Genomic DNA, 22,743 nt, shown 5'->3' with positions numbered 1-22,743 from the left:
AATTGTCCAAATATATACTGTCGGTATCATCCAAACAGTGCGTGCATGCGCGGTATCCCTTGTTTGTCTGTCCTGAAAGGTTACTGAGAGCAGGCCAATCATTGATGGTCATGAACAGCAAGGCCTTTAGGTCAAATTCTTCCCCCATGTGCTCATCCCACGCACGTACACCTGTTCCATTCCACAGCTGTAAGAGTTCTTCAACTAATGGCCTTAGGTACACATCAATGTCGTTGCCGGGTTGCTTAGGGCCTTGGATGAGCACTGGCATCATAATGAACTTCCGCTTCATGCACAACCAAGGAGGAAGGTTATACAAACATAGAGGCACAGGCCAGGTGCTATGGTTGCTGCTCTGCTCCCCAAAAGGATTAATGCCATCTGCGCTTAGACCAAACCATACGTTCCTTGCGTCATCTGCAAACTCCTTCCCGTACTTTCTCTCAATTTTTCTCCACTGTGACCGGTCAGGGGGTACTCTCAACTTTCCGTCTTTCTTACGGTCTTCTCTGTGCCATCGCATCGCGTTGGCATGCTCTTTGTTTTGGAACAAACATTTCAACCGTGCTATTATAGGAGCATACCACATCACCTTGGCAGGAATCTTCTTCCTGGGGCGCTCGCCCTCGACATCACCAGGGTCATCGCGCCTAATCTTATAGCGCAATGCACCGCATACCGGGCAAGCGTTCAAATCCTCGTACTCACCGCGGTAGAGGATGCAGTCATTAGGGCATGCATGTATCTTCTGCACCTCTAACCCTAGAGGGCAGACAGCCTTCTTTGCTTCGTACGTATGCTCGGGCAATTCGTTGTCCTTTGGAATCATATTCTTTATCATTACCAGCAACTTTCCAAATCCCTTGTCAGATACACCATTCTCTGCCTTCCATTGCAGCAATTCCAGTGTGGTGCCCAACTTTTTCTTGTCAGCTTCGCAATTCGGGTACAACAATTTCTTGTGATCCTCTAACATGCGCTGCAACTTCTTCTTCTCCAAATCACTTGCGCAGTTTCTCTTTGCATCGGCAATGGCCCGACCTAGATCATCAGCGGGCTCATCTGATGCCTCTTCTTCAGCTTCTTCCCGCATTGCCGGCTCAGCTTCTTCCCCCATTGTTGTATCATCGTATTCAGGGAACCCATGGCCAGGATAGTTGTCGTCGTCCTCTTCTTCTTCATTGTCTTCCATCATAACCCCTCTTTCTCCGTGCTTGGTCCAAACATTATAGTGGGGCATGAAACCGGACTTAAACAGGTGGACGTGAATGGTTCTTGACGTAGAGTAATTGTGATCATTCTTACAGACTAAACATGGACAAGGCATAAAACCATCCGCCCGCTTGTTTGCCTCAGCCGCAAGCAGAAAAGTTTGCACGCCATTAATGAACTCGGGAGAGCATCGGTCATCGTACATCCATTGTCGGCTCATCTTCATTACACAACACCGAATAGACCAAATTAATACAAGTTCATACAAGACTTAAATGCAACAAACAAATAACTCTCTAACTAAAGAATTTAAATGCAACAACAAATGCGATCAAGATCGCAACTAAGGTAACAATTGATCCAACAGCATAATGATACCAAGCCTCACTATCAATGGCATATTTTCTAATCTTTCTAATCTTCAAGCGCATTTTCTCCATCTTGATCTTGTGATCATCGACGACATCGGCAACATGCAACTCCAATTCCATCTTCTCCCCCTCAATTCTTTTCAATTTTTCTTTCAAATACTCGTTTTCTCTTTCAACTAAATTTAACCTCTCGACAATAGGGTCGGTTGGAATTTCCGGTTCACAAACCTCCTAGACAAAAATATCTATGTCAACTTGATGGGCATAATTTGTCATAAACACGAAATGCAACAACTAGTTTTAAAAGAGAATATACCACATCCGAATCATAACAAGGACGAGGGCCGACGGGGACGGATATCAAAACCATGGCACTATGTATAACAAATAGCGTACGGGTAAGATAATTTACGAGTAACTATATATCCAAATCACACAAACATCAATTTGGTAATGTAAAACATTCATGAACAAGAGGCTCACCACAAGGTGGTGCCGGCGACGGAACGGTGCGGGCGATTGATTGTGGTTACGACGGAGATTTAGAAGGCACTAAGTAAACCACACCTACATATGCAAACTAAGTGTTAGTTTTGACCACAAATTGCATATAAATCAAATACTAGCACATATATTTTCTACCAAATTACTAAACTCATAAATTAATCACTATACAAAGCATTGCAAGAGCTAATCTAGCAATAGAGATGAAAGGACAAAGTTGCTAACCTTTGTGATCATTTGAATGGATGGGGGCCTTCAAATCTTGACAAATTTTGGGCAAAATGTGTGATGAGCTCAAGAGGAAGAGGGGAAGAACAGAGAGGAGAGGGGAAAGGGGAAGAACAGAGCGAGCTCGGGTGGACGAAGGGTTTATGTAGGACGACCTTTAGCACCGGTTCGTGCCATGAACCGATACTAAAGGTGCTGGAGGGGCCTCGGACTGACAACATCCTGCCACCACTCACTTTAGTACCGGTCCGTGGCACGAACCGGTACTAATGAAAGCGGCTGGCTAGCCGTTGGAACCGGCACTAATGCACACATTAGTGCCGGCTCAAAAGCAAACCGGCACTAATGTGCTTGACATTTGACCCTTTTTCTACTAGTGTACAACTACGAAGTTAAGCATGCTCGGGCTGGAGTAGTGTGAGGATGGGTGACCTTTCGGGAAGCTTGACCACGGAGTGCGATTTGACTTGAGATTAAGCATATTGACTCGAGATTAAGCCATAGTGACCTGAGATTAAGAAAAAAATGCGCCATTAATGGCCAAAACAGGTGCGCCACTAATTAGCCTTTTCCTAGTAGTGCAACGGTAGTCGGAGTAGACGAAGTTGTCGGGGAAGATGATGGTGACACTGGCGACGAGATGGTGTTGGACGAAGACGAAGGGGGTGGACGGGCGGCGCAGCGGCGGTGCACGGGTCGGTGATGCCGCGACGACGGCCCTGGGCAGCGGCAGTGACCATGTTTCGTGGCGCTACAGCCCGAAGAGACGGTGTAGCAGCGGCTCGCGTGTCGGGGCAGCCGCAGGGAGAACCACTAGCCGGGAGCGCCAGCCCGACGGGAGGCGGCGTGGACCGCGTGCCGAGGCGCAAAAGCCCTAAGGGGCGACGCAAAGGCGGCGGTGGCTACGGGGGTAGCCAGCGGAGGGTCTCGGGGCGGCGGCGTGGACCGCGCGTCGCGACGCGACAGCCCGAAGGGGGGTCGGCGGGAGCGGCGCGTGGGTCGGGGTAGCCGGCGGGAAGACCTCAGGGCGGCAACGCAACGGTCTAAAGGGACGGCATGATGGCAACCTGTGGCTCGATCAGCGGTAGGCGCGTGCTCGGGGACGTGCTTGGCGAAGACAGGCGCGTGATCGGTTGATCAGACCGACGGCGGCGCTGTATGCGCCATGGCAGGGACGACGCGTAGATCGGAGTTGATGGCGACGTTGTTGGTAAAGTCAAAAAGAAAGGACCGCCGTCGACTACACCGCACGGTTGATGACGAAGTGGCCGGTGTAGTCAACGCCAATGTCGGAGTAGAGGCGCGGGAGTCGATGGCGGCGATGGGTTGTTTACATGAAGATGGCGGCGGGCTGTTTATATCTTAGATCGGAAAACCAAAAAGAAAATACCAATCAAGATGATCGGCGGGAGAGAGAGAAAGAACCCGGAGCAAGGGCTCGGAAAAAAGACTCTCTAGGGCAGTCGGTCAACACGACCGGCGGACGAACCCTAGGTACGGGCGGCGCGGCCCCCGGCGGCGGTCATGGAGGCCGACCGCCCCAGGGGCGGCGCGCGGGCGGAAGTGTCGGGCGGCGGCTATGGTTTGGATCGATTAGGCTGATACCATGTTAGAAGGGAATAGAAAGGATTGGCGGAATATGATGTTTATTGCTTGAGCCTCGTGGACATATATATAAGAGTACAATAATCAACTTAAAGTACAAGACAAGATAAAATATATCGTGGTCTATCTCGTATTTCCTAACTAAACATAATACTCAACAAGATCAATATTCATCTAGTTAAGCGAGCTTTGTCGAGTTCAGCAAGGAAATTTGTTTCTCTCTTTAAAATAATAACGGAAGTATTTTGCCGTAAATATAATAGAAAGAAAATTCCAAGCGAAAAAGTAAGTAGTTGTCGTTTCCAATGAAAAAAAACCATCTTGTGTAATTGATAAACTTCTACATATCATAGAATACTCCACTACCAAGTAAGGCAATTTCCAACATCGACCCTCAAACCGTCCGCATACATCCGGACCGTGGAAGCAATCCGACGCGGGTCTGTATCGGTCCGTCGAGCGGCCCGGACGTGTTTTCTCCCGCAAATTGGAGACCGGGGGTGCGGGAGTCTGGACAGCAGCCACGTAGGAATCCATCACCCTAGACCCACCCAGTCCCCACTCCCGGTTCCATTTCCTTCCACTTCACCCCTTCTCCTTACTTTGCATTCGCACCCTCCACCTTCGTCGCCGTTGTTGTACGTCTCCGGCCGCCACAGAGGCATTTCCGGACGTCCGCAACCAGCACCGACGCGTCCGCTCGCCTCTAGACGGCGTTGTCCACCCTGGAGCCGTTTGTATCCAGGTACAATCCGCCCCTCTGTCGACGGCTTCCATGGCGTAGACCATGCTCGGCTGGTGTTCGATCAAATGCCATTGAGCTTATTTTCGAATGCTATGTCGTTTTTTAGAGTACGAAGGATGGTGAGCTACTCGACCATGGAGGATAAGTTGCTAGGTGATGCGTGGTTGGCTGTATCCACGAATTTCGTAGGCAGAAGCAGAGAGGGGGACCTTCTAGCAGCAAGTGCATGAATCGTCTCACGCACGAAAGCACATTCGAACCTACGACATGTACATCATTGAAGAACACAATGTGCGGTCGTTATCGTATCGCTGATATGCTATCCTGACCAGCGTCAACAAGTTTTGTAACGTGATTCGTCAGCTGGAGGTAATGTGGCTATTGCATGCGGCAGAGGACGAGATCGTAAGTTTTTTTTTCTTCTTGCTCAACTTGTTGATTGATTCGTTCACACAATGTTGGTCTACACATTATGTAGCCCGCGCGCGCTGCCGTGATGCACCACAAGACTGAGAAACGACCATTTACGTACACGTTGTTGGATGAAGCTGAAGGAGGAGTATGTGTCGGACGGCATGATCCGTTGATGAAAAACTTGCTGGACATCCGATTAATCTAGTCGAATTTGAGACATTGTTATACTAGACTTAATTTGCATGCTATGTATGGATGATTTGTGATATTTTCTATCCGAATTTTGATCAATATCGGCCGGTTTGCATGAATTCCGTCTGGTTAATTCAAATGCGGAGTAGCGTTGGATGACGGCCTCCCGCATCCGTGTCCGTAGACTGATGCGGGAGAAAATTTATAGATCACCATTGAAGATGCCCTAATATATAAAGCATGTATGAGAGAAGCCATTAAAGCATGACACAAGGTAAGGTCCTCTAGTATTTTTGAGTGACCACAACTTGTAAGCAATTGCTCGTTTTCGCACGTTATTGAGCTCGATCGATCGTCTGGTATTTGTCACTGGAACGATGGAACGAAACGGTTAGCAGCACCGATTCCGTTGGCCACGGCCAATCTCTAGTCACACTCACACCACTACATGAAGTCATGAAGGATCGAACCAGACCTGCATGTGCGACGTTCCTAAAGAACTTGCACCTTTTTTTAGTCCCATGCAGCAGCATCTCAGGTACTGTTTGCATGTGGGAGGCGGGGCCCACGTTGTGAGCGGCTCGAGTAAGAAGAACGTCCACGCGTTGGCATGGGCTCCTTCTAGATGTTGCCAGAAAAGATGCCTCCACCGGCGGCCACCTGTGCTGGTCATGGACGCGTGGACCGACCACATGCTTGTCCACGGATGCATGGTTCTCATGGATCGCCAGCTTTCGGCAACGGACGGCGTGGACGCCTGGATACCCACCGCGAGTTCACGCCGGCATCCTTTAAAGCTTGTCCGTATATAATGCTTCTGTCTGTATACTCCGTATAATATACAGCTTTGTCGGAAACGGCGAAGGTTAGTCCAAGACGTTTGTAGCTATAGGCTATAGCTACCTACTGGCTTCACGCCTTGGCCAAATGATTGCCTAGCTATATCAAATTAAGCAATGTCGCAACAATATCAATTTACTTTAAAAAGAAACAAATCTCCTTATCCATTGGTATACCAAGGTCGGTAGCTGAGGATCTACGGAAAAGAAATGTCAGAGCCGGTTGACTACATACGCGATACGAATTAATCTAATCGGAATGCGTGCGTAATTGGACAATGCTAGAGTGAAAAACATATCCATGAGACCCAAATACTTCATGTCCAAGCAATGCAACAAGCTAGTAATGTATTATTGGACTGCCAGCACATTGGCCATGAACCCGACCAATGATGCAGCTCCACGTGAGTTGGTGTGTGTGTGTGTATGCACGGTGCCTTATATTGCACTGCAAGGTGAGGAATTAATAGCCAATTGACCGTTGACTCTGGTGAGTAGTTAGCTTGTGAGGTTGTGTGACCAAAATGGCGAAGGAAACGCATGAAAGAGTCTAGAAGTGCATGCTCTAGTCAATGCAACCAAAAGACAGATCTGATAGAAGAGACCAGACAGCACATTATACGTCAACACTCCCCCTCACGTGTGCCTCCCTCAGGCTTAAATGTGGACCGAAAGTGGGCTGCAATTTAATTGCACCAGCCGGATCTTGAACTCAAGACCTCTTGGCTCTGATATCATATAGAAGTGTATGGTCTAGCCAATGCAATCAAAAAACCGATCTGATGGAAAAGACTAAGCAGGACATTATACGTCAACAAAGAGAAACCTCGATCACTGACTAGCGGGTCCACGAACGTTCGACGAGGATTTAAGAAGGCCAGGTGTTGATGCTCTTACCATCAAACATAAGCATGCAACTGTGGGGCCACGTCTCTACCTGGGTTTCGGTCGTGCTGGGAGCTCGTGGCTTCGATTCGAGACCCGCGAGGGCGCCACATGCAAGAAAAATGTTTTGTTTAGAGAGAGGTCCATCTACAGCCACCGGTCTCGCCATCAACACGCGGACTGATGGAGCACAACATGTGAGCTATTGACCAGAGGGTCGACGTGTGAGCCAGCTAGACCAGCCAAGGAAAAACGAATATACTACTAGCATGTCCGGATGAGGTTATTAGATGCTTGAGGCTTCCCTAATGATTCTACTCCACTACCTAATTAATTGGATTTTAGTAACGCCAATAAGACTAACTGTAACGTGTATGTGCGAATGAAAAATGTGCATGGAAAAAACCAAAGCACGACGGTCACTCCATCTATTTTAAAATTAGATCCATCGGTGCCTTTTCTTAGAACCAACGTCGACTCATTCCATGACTTTTATCCAACCAACGCTAAGAAAATATTTGCATATAATAACACGTTCTTTTTAGGATCACATATAATATCATGTTGCTGTCTTGCTCGAGGGCGATTTTGTTTAATTCGGTCCATACATTAATTAATCACATGGAAACTTGTGTGCTTCTGCGCTAACGGTTGGTTTATTAATTGCTACGGAAGAAAACAAGGTTTCCACATATGAATCGATAAAATGTATTTATAAAAATACTATGACATATATACCAATCAAGTTTCGTTTGTCACCCAGTCAACACAGATTTATTATGTGATGATATCATATTGAAATTGAAAATGTATAGGCGTGCTAAAGTTGCTAACTGGAATTTTTATATTGCTAACTGAAAAATCTATACTACTTCATCACGAAGCAATGGTACAGCTCTACCGCCAGTTCCCACATATTTGACAAATGTATTATTAGGCCTTGTACAATGGAAGGTGCTTAGGGAGGTGCTTAGAAAAATGAACCGAGTTTTTCTGAAGCACCGGTGCCTATTTCTACAAGAGAGACGCTTAGTTAAGCGTCTACCTAGTACAAATAAGCTGCGGTGCTTAAGGAAAGCCTGGTTTATTTCTCTAAACACCTCCCCTAAGCACCTCCCATTGTACAAGGCCTTAGTGGCTATCTTCCATCTATTGACAATTAATGTGGAAAGATAACTTACAAGTATAGAAATACCTATAGTACACTTGATCATAAACTATATCTTATGAGTTTGATCTACGGATCTCCATAGTATTTGCCTCACAAATGGCTACGCCTCTATGTCGCTCCCTAGTGGGCTAGCACACACGCGCGCGCGTGCACACACATGGTGCTAAAAAGACATATCTATGGCACATCTGTGTGTGATGCAATGCAGACATTGCAAACGTAAAAAAGAAAATCGTGTGCCAAAAAATGAAACGTGGGCAAAGGTCCATCCATTGTGGCACAATTTTGATGTGCAAACCATGTGATAAAAAGGGCACATAGTCCAGAAAAAACACGCGTGTGATAACTAATCTTAACACACAGGAGTCATCTAGAATTGTGTCTATTCTTTGGCAAACGAGTTGTTTATATTAATTGTTAGCGATTATTTCAAGCATCGCACACATTAGATAAGATCACACTGTGTGCGAAGTTTCGCACATAGTTTTGTAAGTGCAGCACATATCTGACAACTTGTGCCAATGCATACGTTTGATTGCTGAGAATTATGTACTTTTTCGGCACACAGTTGAGTTAATGGAAGTGTGTGTGATGCTGACAATCATCTTTCACGGTTTCGTCGATGTGACTTGCTTTGTTTGCAAGAACAGCAGCATCAACAATCCACTACCTTCCCCTAGAACAACATGATCAGCCAAAGATGCGGCAACTTGGACATATCTCTTCACACCAGCTTGGAAGTCGATCTTGTCACTTGGCAACGCCTGTGTTTACGAAATGGTTAAGGACATGGTCTATGCGGGCAAGAACAGGGATCCCTCCTTTGAACAAAGGATGTTGCACGCGGCTAGGGAATATTTCAACGAAAAGGCCATTGAGCTCGAGGAAGCACCTACAATGAAGAAGTCGAATTACGAGTATTTTAACCATTGCTCCTCCAGCGAGGATGAGTAATGCTCTTTAATAATGTTCATAGTTTAGGTCACTATGCAGCAAAATATGCAATATGATGTTTAGTTACTTGTGTAGTGGATGTTTATTAGTTTGATTATGCAACGAGATGTGCAATAATGTTTTTAGTATAGGCAAATATGTTGCTGTTCTGAACAGAGCACGTTGGTGCCCGGAGTGGATGAGTGAATTGATGCCTTTGTTGCATCTACTTTCTAGGGGTCTCCTATTTTGCTCATTGTGGTTTGTTGCCCGCTGAGTTTGCTGCTTAGATCATGCCTAGACTATGTTACTGTGTCCAGTGTATCTTTTGTTGGTGGTTGATGATGTTAACAGGTTTTCGCTCCTCGACAATTGCTCGCATTTTGGGCATATGCGAGGTGGGTTTCCTGTTAATGCCCCACCTCGCCTCTCCCTTTTTCCGTCTCCTTCCCCATCTGTACACGGTCGCTAGTTAAGACGTTTTGAAACACTTGTACTGAATATTTCTGTTAAGAAATTAATGGAAAGAAACGAGGGCCTAACTGAAAAAGAGCCACAGGGACGATCAAGGCTAGAAAAGTTTGCACTTGCCGTATGAAGTGTATGCTGAAAGAACCGTAGAAAATGTAGTACTCACATATAATAACCCATCGATCATGCCTTTGATCAAGCATGCTTTCATCTGATCGTGCTTTTGCTCATGATTGGTTAGTGGGTCGATTACCGCACAGCGTGATGCAGCCCTGCTTTCCACCTTTTTGGTTTTCTCTGATTGATCGAGCATTTCTTTTTGATATGTTGGGTTTTTAGATAGCTTGCTTACCACATGTACCATGTGGTAATTAATCGAATAATTCTCTTTTGCTAAATTAATAGAAAAAAGTAGAATTGGCGGCGAACTATGTCCATTTGTTCACTGCTCCAATGGCGTGTGTGAGAAAGGGGTGTCGACCTATTGGCTAGGCAGTTGGGGTAGATGCCAGCCCGCCCGCGTTCGAGCCTCGGCTCTAGCACGCGGTGCTCGCGGAGTTTTCTCCTGTAAAAAAACCAACAAAGGTTAACCCTGGGTTGGTTTCATTTTTTTTAAAATGGCGTGTGTAGCCCTGCAAAAAAAAAGAAAGAGGGGAAGAGGCTTGTGTAGCACCACCGGCCATGACCGAATCAACCCACCCCATCCAATTCTTTGCTAGTCAGAAAGATAGGTGGAAGAGTGGGAGATGACGTGGGACTAACCACGCACGCCGACCGCATAGGACCAATTTGACGACGCAATGGCCCAAATTCAGAATATACCACCGCCTTCCGCTGGAAGGATGCGCGTCCGGCCGGCCATCGATCGATGTGTGGCTCCTTTCCTTTCCTCCATGGCTGCGGAAAGCAAGGAAAAATCTTCGGGTCAGAGTCGGACCACGCCGCCATCTGCACCGGCAGGGGAGGGAACACCAAAACCGCAAGCATTTCCTTCCTTCTCCCTCCCTCCAATTCTTTCCTTCTTTAATTAATCCCCCGCGGCCGCTTCGTGTCCTGCTCTGCTCGCCCCTCTTCTCCCTCCCCACTTCCCCACCACCGATTTAACCACCACCACCAGCCAGCAGCAAGCTACACAAGGGCAGAGCGGCGCAGCGAGGGCAGATTCCGCCGCCAAAGATCTCGCCTTTTTCTCCCCACTCTCCCGAATTTCGCCGCCGGCCAGCGGCGGCGCGGCGCGGGCGCTCGCCCCCTTCCCGGATTATTACTACTTGGTAAGCCTCGCTCCCCTCCCCTGATTGCTTCCTTCCTTTCGTGGTGCTCGGCGGGATTGGGGCTGGGATTAGGGGGCGCGGCGGATCTTGGGGGTAGGAGCTTGCGCGCGCGCGCAATTCAGTTCAGTTGCTTCCTCTGCTCTCTACCCCCACTCCCCCCACCAATTTAGTTTTACCGGCAGTTTCTACTCCTAGATACCCGTGTTGTTTATAGTCTCACTGGTTTCTCGTGTTCGTCGCCGGAGTATCGAGGAGGAGAAAACAGAGTGGGTACTACTATCTTTGTTCCTCTGCGCCTAATGCTCTTATATATTATGATATAAAGAAACTTGCTAGTACTACTTCATTTATCTGTCTTTCTGGGCCACCCAGATTTGTCCCTCGTTCTCTGTAATTTCCCAGATTTATTGGCCTGCCCGTGTAGTACATTTTATTCATTGGATTACTGGACAGTGGGTGGTTTCAGGCTTTCACTTCTCCGAGTTCTATGTAGCTGTGGTCCTATCATGGTTTCATGGGAGAATGGTACTATTACTAGGGAAACTAGTTTCCTCATGTTAGAGCTAGATTTGCTTCATAATAATGTCTGATTAGGAGCTGTTTTTTAGTCTCCAGTAATGATTGCCTGCTGTCCCTTTCCCAAAGAATCCATGTGCTTAATGGGCTCCTGCAGTTTGTCCACTTATACTTTTCTTTTTGGTTCTCTTGTCTCTCTATCCAATTTTCCCTCTAGGGATTCGTTTATATATTGCGTATGGGATGGAGGGATGCTTGTTAGATTAATGCCATTGCCCAATTTGCCACACGATATTAATGATTCACCCAACCTTTTAGATGTCTGCGTTCGAGCTACTGAGATAATTTGTAGGATATATCATGCCAACATTGTCAGGGTACCATGCCTTACTGTGTGGCTGTGGCAGTATGCAGAGAATACTCGGTATAACTTCTAGGATTTTCTCTTTTTCTCTTCAGTGAATGCTCTATTGTTAACCTTGACAAAGAAGTACCTTTACATTCATTGTAGACCATCTCTCTGCACTAGCACATCCGCATGATAAGCATCACAGCAGTTAGGTGGTTCAGAACCACTATTGTCCGAATCCCTCCTTGTGCCACAATCGATTTCTTCTCTTTACAGCAGCGTAGTGATATATATGTGCTTGCACTGCTGCTGCTTCACAATGATCTTTCACTAGTTTGGTAGTTTGGCCTTTGAGCTTCGTGTGCTCTATGATATATTAACATCTCTAGTTGCGACGGCCAAGTTGGATGCACAATTGAGGTTATCCAGCTGGGTAACATATCAAGGGTTCATTGTATGATTCATTATATGAAGCCTATCTATTGAATGAGATGCGTCGGGAATAGGAGTCCATGTCCAGAACAAAGTGATGCTGCTAGAATGACACAAAGTAGGAGGTACATCCAAGGGGCCCAAGACGACAGACCACTCCGATTCTTAGGTCTTTGTTCTGACGAAATCCGCCTAGTAGACATGGATCTGTGTTTCTATGAAGATTTTAGGTGGAAATTGTTGGGAAAGTTTCGTCCTGTCAGAGCCATCTTTCCTTGACAATGTCTTGATTAAGAGTGGTTTTTGTCTCTGGCGATGAAGACCTCCTTGTCCCTTTCCCATGGAATCTGTTAATGCCATGTGCTCCTTCAGTTTGTCTACTTGAACATTTTTTGTGCTGATTTATCTCTATATCCACATTTTCTGTCTTCAGATTCATTTATATAGCATGGGAGGATTGCTATTAGATTAATACCATTGCCATATTTGTGAAATTATATAAGGATTCAGCTTTGAGGATGTCAGCATTTGCAAAAGTACAATGCATTCTTAGAAAGCATCCAATGCAAAAAGACAGTCGTATGTGTTTACTATAGGGCCACTTTATTTCGGAACGGAATTGACCAAGTGAGCAATCCTTGAAGGTCTCGGTAGGTTCTGTAAAATGACTTACGTATTTACATGATTTAGTGTAAAGCTGTGTGATGATTTGTAGGATAGCATGCCAATATGGTGAGGGTACTATGTGATATTTTGTGGCTGTTAGTTATACTGGCTACGGAGCTTGTGTGTGCGCGCGCGCAATCCAGGTCTGGTTCCTCTGCTTTCTACACCCGACCAGTTAGTTATACTGCCAGTTTCTCCTCCTTGATATCTGTGTTTCTTAGTCGCACTGGTTTCTAGTGTTCGTCGCCGGCATATCGAGGGGAAAACAAAAGCAGGCACGATCTTTGTTCCTCTCCCAGATTTGTTGTCTGTCTCTTTATTTGTCTCTCTCTTTGGGCCAACCAGATTTGTCCCTTTGTTCTCTGTAATCTCTTTTATTAGAGAACAGACCTCATGTCACTCTCTAATTTCCTACTAGTAAGATTTGTTGGCCTGGTCATGTGCATTTTACTAGAAGTGCTGGACAGTGGATATCGTTTCCGACTTTCAGATCTTTCTTCTATGTAGCCGTGGTCTTATCAAGATTTCAGGGGAGAACTGTAGGGGGAACAAGTTCCCTCCTGTTCAGCTACCTTTGCTTCATAATAATGTCTTGATTAAGACTAGGTTTCTGTCTCTGCTAATGATTGCCTCCTGTCACTTTCCCACGGAATCCATGTGCTTAATGTGTTCCTGCAGTTTGTCCACTTACACTTTATTTTTTCCGGTTCTCTTGTCTCTATATCCAATTTCCCCTCCTGGGATTTGTTTATATAGCATGGGATGGATGGCTGTTAGTCTAATACAATTGACATACTTCATTTTAGTTGTCGCCATTTGCAAATCTACAATGCATGCTTCCTGCTGCATCTGTTGAAAGCATCCTATGCAAAAAGACAATCAATCTTATGCATTGAGTATGTGGTGTACTTCATTTTGAAACAGAATTGATTTACTGAGCAACCATTAGGGGTATCAGTACTCGGTAGGTGCTGTAAAAGTGACTTAAGTATTTACTACATCCTTGGATGTCGAGCTGCTGAGGAAACTTGTAGGATATCATGCCAACAGGGTCAGGGTACTACCTGTTTACCTGTGTGGCTGTGGCAGTATACAGAGGATACTCTGCATAACTTCTAGGATTCTTCCTTCTTTTCGTCGAATTTTCTATCCTTAATCTTGAACGCAGAAAATAAATACCTTTACATTCATTGTAGATCATCTCTCTTCACTAGCACATCCACATGATAAACATCACGGCGGTAGGTGGTTGACAACTACTCTGGTCTGAGTCCCTCCTTGCACCACAATCTGTTTCTTTTCTTTACAGCAGCATAGTCGACCTATTTATATATGCTTGCACTGCTGCTGCTTCACAATGTCCATCATTAGTTTGGCAGTTTTTCTTTCGACCTTCGTGTGCTCCATGGCAGATTAGCATCTTTAGTAACCATGGCTGAGTTGGATGCATGATTGAGGTTATCCAGCTAGGTAACATATCAGGGGTTTGTTGTAAGATTCATTGTTGGAAGCCTATGTATGAATAAGATGCATCGGGAATAGGAGTCCACGCCTAGGGAGGATAAGAAGCAGGATAGGTACATCCAAGTGGCCTTCGCCGACAAATCACTCTGATTTTGCGATATTTGTTCTGTCAAAATCCGCCTAGACACTTACTTTATTTTTTGGTTTTGGTTATCAGATTTGTCTTTTATTCTCTGTCATTTCCTAGCTTTATTTTGGCCATGTACATTACTGGATGATTTCAGTTATTTGTTCTATGTGTAGACCTGAACTTGTGGTCTTATGAAGATTTTAGGGGAAAATTGTAGGGAAAGTTTCGTTCTTTTAGAGCCATCTTTGCTTGATAATAATGTCTTCACTAAGAGTAGTGTTTGTTTCTGGTAATGATTGCCTCTCTGTCCCTTTCCTGTGGAATCTGTTGATGCCGTGTGCTTAATATGCTCCTTCACTTTGCCTACCTGTACATTTTCTATCTCCATTTGTCTCTGCATCCACATTTTCCCTCTTGGGATTCTTTTATATAGCATGTGAGGATGGCTATTAGATTAATACCATTGCCATATCTTGTGAAATGATATAAAGATTCACCTTTGAGGATGTCAGCATTTGGAAAAGTGCAATGCATTCTTAGAAAGCATCCTATGCAGAAAGACAGTCGTATTTATTTACTTTAGGTCCACTTTATTTCGGAACAGGATTGACTAAGTGAGCAATCCTTGAAAGTCTTGGTAGGTTCTGTAAAGTGACTAAGTATTTACATGATTTAGTGTGCGATGATTTCTAGGATAGCATGCCAATCTGGTGAGGGTACTATGTGATATTTTGTGGCTGTTGCAGAATACAGAGAATACTCTGCATAACTTCTGGGATTCACTCAAGCACCAAAGTACAATAAATTAGCTTGATCTTTTTGGTATAGAGCAAAAGAGGCACATTTAATCTTACCAGTTGTTTCCCACCCTATGTCTACTTTGTAGTTTGTGACTTCTTTCAGAAGTTAGTTTTAATATTGCTGTTCTGCACGCATATTGCCATTTTGTCAGATTTTCACAATTATTTCTTTATGCAGATCTGGTGGCACAGTTCTGGAATTTTCACCAGTGACAAAGGGCCCCCTGTGGTTGCTTTGAGTAGGCGTATGAACTATCATTGACTTGGGAGCAGTGTTTTTATGGGAAGAGAAAAGCTCCATAAGCAGCCCTCTGGTCGTCTGATTGAATCCCTTAAAATGGAGAGGGTCAGGACTATTCTGACTCATAGATACCCATACCCACATGAGCACTCGAGACATTTCATGATTGCTGTGATTGTTGGCTGGCTTTTCCTCCTTTCATCGGATAATTTACAAACCCTTATAATGAAATTGGACAAGAATTTTAAATGGTGGTCGATGTATGCCTGTTTGATTGGTTTCTTCTATTTCTTCTCATCACCATTTATTAGGAAGACTATCAAGCCAAACTATTCAAACTTTAGTCGTTGGTAAGCAATCTCTGGAGTCTGTGAGAAGATAATTTTAAGTAAAACAAGATGTATTAGTTCTCTGAGGCTGTTTTTGAATGCAGGTACGTTGCTTGGATATTCTTGGCAGCATTATACCATCTCCCTAGTTTTCAGTCAATGGGGTTGGATTTGAGGATGAATCTTTCCCTCTTCCTCACTATTTATATTTCCTCTCTAGTTTTCTTGATCGTTTTCCACGTCATATTTCTTGGACTCTGGTATTTGGGTCTTGTTTCTCGCATGGCAGAGAAAAAGCCAGAGATGCTTACTATAATCCAAAATTGCGCAGTAAGTTTCTTGGCATACAATGGTTCACGTGTATCGTATTTCGATTATCTTCTTTAGATACTTCTGATTTATCTAAGATTTGCACTTCGTGTCACATCACAGGTAATAAGTATAGCTTGCTGCGTGTTCTACAGCCACTGTGGTAACAGGACTCTCTCAAGGGATAAATCTATTGATCGTAGAACTGCTAGCTGGGTTGCATTTTCACTGTGGAGAAAGCAAAATGAGGACAACACACTGATTTCGAAGCTATTGCGTATGCATAAGTTTAAAGACCAGATTTGCTCATCCTGGTTTGCTCCGGTTGGCTCTGCCAGTGATTACCCACTTCTCTCGAAATGGGCCATTTATGGAGAAGTTAGTATACTTCACCTTCTGTTTGTGCTTGGATATCTTTTCTATTTATTTACTGTTTGTTTTTAACTTGTATGTTTGCTCCAGTTAGCTTCCAATGGATCCGAACACTCCAACATCATTTCACCTGTCTACTCTTTGTGGGCCACATTCATTGGTCTTTACATGGCCAATTATGTCGTGGAGCGGTCAACTGGGTATGTCGAATGTCTGAGCACATCCATCTGGTGGTTAGATTTTTAATCATGTATTATAAACACCTCAACAGATAAGTTTGTATTCTGTCGTGTCAAAGGAACTTATGATGATGACAAGGAAAATGCAATGTATTTGTCAAGGTTTCATCTAAGCAGAACTATACATATATGAATTTCAACCTTCACACCCTCAACAAAATGCCATGGTTATCGTGGAAAAATCTGAAGGGGTTGCATTCAGTTCATTACCTATATGAATATACTTTAGTGAAGATAACATGATGTGAGGGGGTAAAATATCCTCAGGTCATTACTTACTGGGTACTTAGGAGTTGCACATGATGATGACCACTTTATTTGTCTTTTTTCACGTGTTTGCATGCTGATATTATCTAGCCGATATGAAAATAGCCATAAAACTGTATAATGGCTGAATAAACAGCACATCCTTGGTTTGTTCGTTCAGCGTTGGACTAATTTATTCCCCTTGTTTCCTTGACTTGTTGTATAGATGGGCTCTAACTCATCCTTTAACAATTTCGGAGTATGAGACTCTGAAGAAACTGCTAAAACCGGATTTTGAGGACATGGTTCCTTGGTACTCTGGGTATGTTACTGGTCTATCCATAAGCTCTTATTATCCACATATGCTGTAAAAACGGCTGACTATTTGTTGGTATGTTCTGCAGGACCTCAACAGATTTGTTCAAAACCGTTTTTGACCTCATGATATCTGTGACACTCTTTGTTGGTAGATTTGATATGCGTATGATGCAGGTACATGACCTGTGATTTCAAGCTTCAGTCCTCATTTTGGTTTAGCTTTTTTTTGTTTTCAGTTTTATCTTGTCTCAGAATACCCTCCTTCCTAAGCTTAAAAAAAAGAATACCCTCCTTCCTAGAATTTTGTTCTTCTCTAAATTGCTTTCCCACAGTTATTATTACAGTTCCTAGTTGAGCCTGTTGTTCTGTTAAAACAATTGACAATTTTTTTTCTAACCCAACCAGGCTGCTATGAACAAAACTCCAGATGAATCAAAGAGCAGCGACCTTTTATACGATCATCTTGATGGGAAAGACGAACTTTGGTTTGACTTCATTGCAGATACCGGCGATGGTGGCAACTCTACATATGCTATAGCACGCTTACTTGCTCAACCTTCTTTAGTCGTAAAATCTGATGATTCCAGGCTTATATTTCCCCGTGGAGAACTACTACTTATTGGTGGAGACCTCGCGTATGCTGCATACTTTGATCATTTACATTATTAGAAGTTTTCAGTTCATGTTTGCTGATTTATGACTAGTAAATGTTTTGCTTGTCATATGCTAGTTTATCACAAGTTGCATTCCATTCATGGATGATGCCATCTATTAATTATTTTTGCCAGCTTGTTATATTAGATTTTCATTTTTCCATGTTGATCTTGGAATAAGCTCTTCAAAAAGACGCTGATTTGTTCGTTTCTTCTGCAGATATCCAAATCCATGCTCATTTACATATGAGCGGCGTTTTTTCTGTCCTTTTGAGTATGCTCTACAGCCTCCTGCTTGGTACACGCCTGATCATATAGCATTGGAAAAACCTGAACTTCCTCTTGGAGTTTCTGAGCTCAGGCAGTATAGTGGACCACAATGTTTTATGATTCCTGGAAACCATGGTAAATACCTGTGATCTGCACTGTACTTTGTGTTTTATGACATTCATGTGTCTTCTTCCTTCCCATCAGTGTTACATTTTTTTGTGTGCTCATAATGATGTATTGGCATGGGAGAAGTTACACTGTATATTTCTAATACATTATTGTGAATGGACGAACGCAAATAAGAGTGACAAAAGCTGCACTGTTTTCGAGCAGATTGGTTTGATGGACTGAACACATTCATGAGGTATGTCTGTCATAAGAGCTGGCTTGGTGGGTGGTTTTTACCCCAGAAGAGGAGTTATTTTGCATTAAAGCTTCCCAATGGGTGGTGGGTTTTTGGTCTTGACCAAGCTCTACATGGCGACATTGATGTGTACCAGTTCAAATTTTTTGCAGAATTATGTCAACAGAAGGTAATACATCCTTTCATCTGCAGTCTATTAGGACGTTGTTTTTTTCTGTCGGTGATATGGTTATCTTTTGTTAATTTGATGATTCAGTAGTAATAAACCAGTAGATGAAAATTGGGATCACTGCTAGTAAATCTTGTTATCTTAAGCAGAAAGCAGTGCAGATATTTGTATTGTGCATTAAGATTGCCGCATGTTCATTTTCATGCTGACTAGTATTAGTCAAATTTATGCAGGTTGGAGAACATGATTCTGTAATTCTTATAACCCATGAGCCAAATTGGCTTCTCGACTGGTACTGGGGTGATAAAACTGGAAAAAACGTAACATATTTAATACGCGAGTACCTCAAGGGAAGATGTAAATTGCGGATGGCTGGTGACCTGCACCATTATATGCGTCATTCTTGCACTGAATCCAAAGAACCAGTACATGTGCAACACTTGCTTGTAAATGGTTGTGGTGGAGCCTTTTTGCATCCAACACATGTCTTCGAGAACTTCAAGGAATGCTATGGGAACAAGTATGAAACAAAGGCTGTATATCCTTCTTATGAAGATTCTAGCAAGGTAAGGTTGACTCTTACATTTGTTTATCTTTCTTTGATTCATTATGTAACTGGGTTGTTCTTGGAATAGCCAGCCTTGTTGCCAACTGACTGCTTCTTTTGTTTGCCCATCTAGATTGCACTTGGTAATATTTTAAAATTCCGAAGGAAAAATTGGCAATTTGATGTCATTGGTGGTTTTGTGTATTTCGTGTTGGTCTTCTCAATGTTTCCACAGGTGAGAAACTAGATTATACTGTAGTTCTTAACTGTATAGTTAGGAAATTATCGTTCCATTATTTGGTCGAGGTGAGGCCTTAAAGCTTCAATAGTGATTACTGGTTTTCTTGTCCACAAATGTTAAGTTAGGAACTGCATCAAAATGATTGTCCATCGATGGAATAACTGGCATAACATTGAAGCTTCCTTGTTGGTATACGAGTTCATCAATGATTATGCTGTCTTACTTAGCATTGACATTGAACATGACCTGAAATATTTTAGGACTTAAAGCAGCGCCGATGCTGTTACCCATTGTATGGCTATCTATTTTCAGTGTTAATTTTGTAAGATTTAATAAAATCAGGGTTTTACTGATATGATCAGATCATTCTAATTTTTAAGCCTAACTCCTTGGGTACCTTAACATGTTCTCAGACTTAATGAAACTGTATTGTCCCGTAGGGTTTTGTACATTTTATGATAATTGTCTGTAGCACTATGTACAAGTAAATTATGCTCCCCCAGATGATGAATATGCGTGGCCCATAAAAAACCACAGACGCGAGGGACACAACTATTTAGTTTACTTGTTATAATAGTTCTTATGTTTCTTAATTTCTATCTTTTGTGGCCTGATGTAAGTATGATGTTTTTCTTCAGTGTGATTCGTTTCGTATCTTGCATGAAGACTCTTGGGATGGCCGTGTGAATAGTTTCTTCAATGCAACGTGGAATGCTATTTTTGAGATTCTTGAGCATTCTTATGTATCCCTAGCTGGTGTTCTTACTCTGTTGACGGTATCATTTTTCTTTGTACCCACGAAACTATCACGTAGAAGACGTGCTTTGCTTGGCTTTCTTCATGCTGCTGCTCATATAACTTCGGCAGTACTACTGATGCTGCTTATGGAACTGGGTATTGAGATATGCATCCGCAACCATCTACTAGCGACATCAGGTTTGTGTTTCGTATTTCCTCTGTGTGCATCATTGCTCGATTACCATGTTATGTTGTCATCTTGAATCCTTAGAAGTTATGAATTATAGTCGTAGATTCCATTTTCGTTTAATAAGGTCGCAAGTTTCACCACTTCTTTTCGTAGCAGTCAGATTCATTTATAGCGATTTGGAGAAGAATGACAGGATAGTACTTGCTTGTTTTGCATCACCTCTCATGTGTTTGTCAAGAATAATGTACTCGTTAGTGACAGATGCATTGTCTGTTGACACCATTGTTCCAAGACAATGTACTTTCGATGCTGTTCTCCATGTTTTACAGATTTGTTGCATGAGTGTTCCTTTTTCTACTTCTCTCGTCTATGCCCCCATGTAAAAATATGTTGGATTCCCCATTGACAGGCTACCACACCCTCTATGAATGGTACCGTCAGGCGGAAAGTGAACATTTCCCTGATCCTACGGGGCTTCGCGCTCGTCTGGAACAGTGGACTTTCGGACTTTATCCTGCGTGTATCAAGTACCTTATGTCTGCCTTCGACATCCCAGAGGTTTATCCTTTGAACCATACAAGCACCACTTCTGATGGGCTGTACCATTATTGACTGTCATTTTCTCTTTCAGGTTATGGCAGTAACTAGAAGCACAATCTGCAGAAAAGGAATAGAGTCTCTCCCTCGGGGAGGCGCCATCATCTACTATGTGTCTGTCTTTCTCTACTTTTGGGTCTTGTCGACGCCTGTTGTGTCGATGGTGTTTGGGAGCTACTTATACGTGTGCATAAACTGGTTCCATATCCACTTTGACGAGGCCTTCTCCTCCCTGCGCATAGCAAATTATAAGGCGTTCACGCGGTTCCACATAAAAAAGAGTGGAGATCTTGAGGTCTTCACCCTGGCAGTGGACAAGGTAATGTCTCTGCTAGTTTGACTTACCAGCACCATCATTCTGCATGATTCTGGTTGCATTCACCATCTTTAATCGTGTCGACTCCTACCGAGTTATAATGTCTGATATGGTTTGCGTTTAGCTCTCCAAGCTTGGCTTTTCCTGTGGCGTGTCTAACCTGTGTTGTCAATTACCAGGTGCCGAAAGAGTGGATGCTGGATCCAGACTGGGATATGGAGCCCAAGGAGCCATTGCAGATGAGCCACACCAGGAGGTTCCCAAGCAAATGGCGAGCCGCGTCGGGATGGTCGGATCCGACCAGCGTAGTTCGGGTTGTTGACCAGTTTGTCATTCCACGGACAGCGGTAGATCCTCTTTTACCGGACTCTGCTCCGTGACCGACTTAACACAGGCCACACTGTTGTAAACTTGTATTGTAAAGTATGTAGTTTACCTTGTGCCATCTTCTTGGGAGAGGCTGGCTGTACATATCATAGAACAAGTTACGAGGTAGAAAAGGTTTAAGAGAAGCAAATGTCGAATCAGCAGGAGGGAGGAATGGTGTATATCTGTTCTGGAATGAAGCCTTGACTGACCAACGTATGGTTTGGAGATGAAGCAATTGTGTACCAGCAAATGAACAAATTGCATGTGTGGTTCAACTTTTCTCTTAAAAGGAAAACAAAGGACTCATTGACCTTAGGAATCTTAGGAAGATGATGGAGTTCCATGGACTAGAGGGGGTGAATTGTCCTATCAAATAAAAAATCTAATACAGTTTTTAACTGGTTGAGTTGTACTCCCTCCGTCCCATAATATAAGAGCGTTTTTGACACTTTTTTAGTTGGAATGATGCGGGGTGAATATTCCTATCAAATTAAATCTACTTAAATTTTAACCTGGTCAAGTTTTAGCTACACTTGGTAAACTCAAACTGGAATGGTGAGTATTCTTCTTATCCAGCTGCTGCTGTAGTAGGATCACTATCAAATCACATCTCTCGAAGTTCAGTTCTAGTCTTGCTAACACTATCAATTGTTATACTGTTGGTGATTTTATCTACATCTTCGCTGTTTTTACCACAGAAGCTTGATTCAGCCTTGTTGGAGTCGTTGGGCTTGACGTTTTTGAGCTCGTCATGTGTTTGCAACCATGTTGAAGGATTGCCACACTGTTTGTTGTATTCAGATTCGTAACGTTTGGATCAAGTGTAATCTTTTTTGTAGGCGCCCCGTCTTCAGACTGTTGATCTTGTTTGTAGATTACCTCGTTGAATTTGCATCACGGAGTTTTTGTGAATTGATGTTTGTGTAGGTGTTTGGATCTGTTTTGCACTAATATTGCAATTCATGCGAGGGATGAAGACATGTTCATCTTGTATGTAGAATGGACATCCGATGGAATTTTTTTCAAAATCTAGTCTT

General features: G+C 43.6%; 1 protein-coding gene across 1 annotated transcript; it reads left to right on the top strand.

Moving 5' to 3' along the window:
- The first annotated feature begins 10,361 nt into the window (after nucleotides 1-10,361).
- Nucleotides 10,362-21,937, top strand: LOC109763283 (uncharacterized). The gene is made up of 16 exons (XM_020322125.4): nucleotides 10,362-10,841; nucleotides 15,377-15,789; nucleotides 15,873-16,098; nucleotides 16,201-16,455; nucleotides 16,540-16,649; nucleotides 17,161-17,256; nucleotides 17,339-17,426; nucleotides 17,658-17,887; nucleotides 18,126-18,310; nucleotides 18,509-18,708; nucleotides 18,942-19,274; nucleotides 19,389-19,490; nucleotides 20,135-20,432; nucleotides 20,834-20,982; nucleotides 21,056-21,340; nucleotides 21,517-21,937. The coding sequence occupies exons 2-16, from the start codon at nucleotides 15,479-15,481 to the stop codon at nucleotides 21,715-21,717; spliced, it is 3,069 nt and encodes a 1,022-aa protein (XP_020177714.1). The 5' UTR covers nucleotides 10,362-10,841; nucleotides 15,377-15,478; the 3' UTR covers nucleotides 21,718-21,937.
- The last annotated feature ends 806 nt before the right edge of the window (nucleotides 21,938-22,743 follow it).

This window comes from Aegilops tauschii, chromosome 5 (genome assembly GCF_002575655.3).
Source record: "Aegilops tauschii subsp. strangulata cultivar AL8/78 chromosome 5, Aet v6.0, whole genome shotgun sequence".
NCBI lineage: Eukaryota > Viridiplantae > Streptophyta > Magnoliopsida > Poales > Poaceae > Aegilops > Aegilops tauschii.
This window is presented reverse-complemented; position numbering and strand designations above follow the sequence as displayed.

Bases quoted from the DNA above. Each gene is read 5' to 3' on its own strand.
- LOC109763283 (XM_020322125.4), top strand. From the start codon at position 15,479: ATGGGAAGAGAAAAGCTCCATAAGCAGCCCTCTGGTCGTCTGATTGAA. The intron at 16,099-16,200 runs GTAAGTTTCTTG...GTCACATCACAG, and splicing joins CTATAATCCAAAATTGCGCA to GTAATAAGTATAGCTTGCTG. The intron at 20,433-20,833 runs GTTTGTGTTTCG...CCCCATTGACAG, and splicing joins CCATCTACTAGCGACATCAG to GCTACCACACCCTCTATGAA.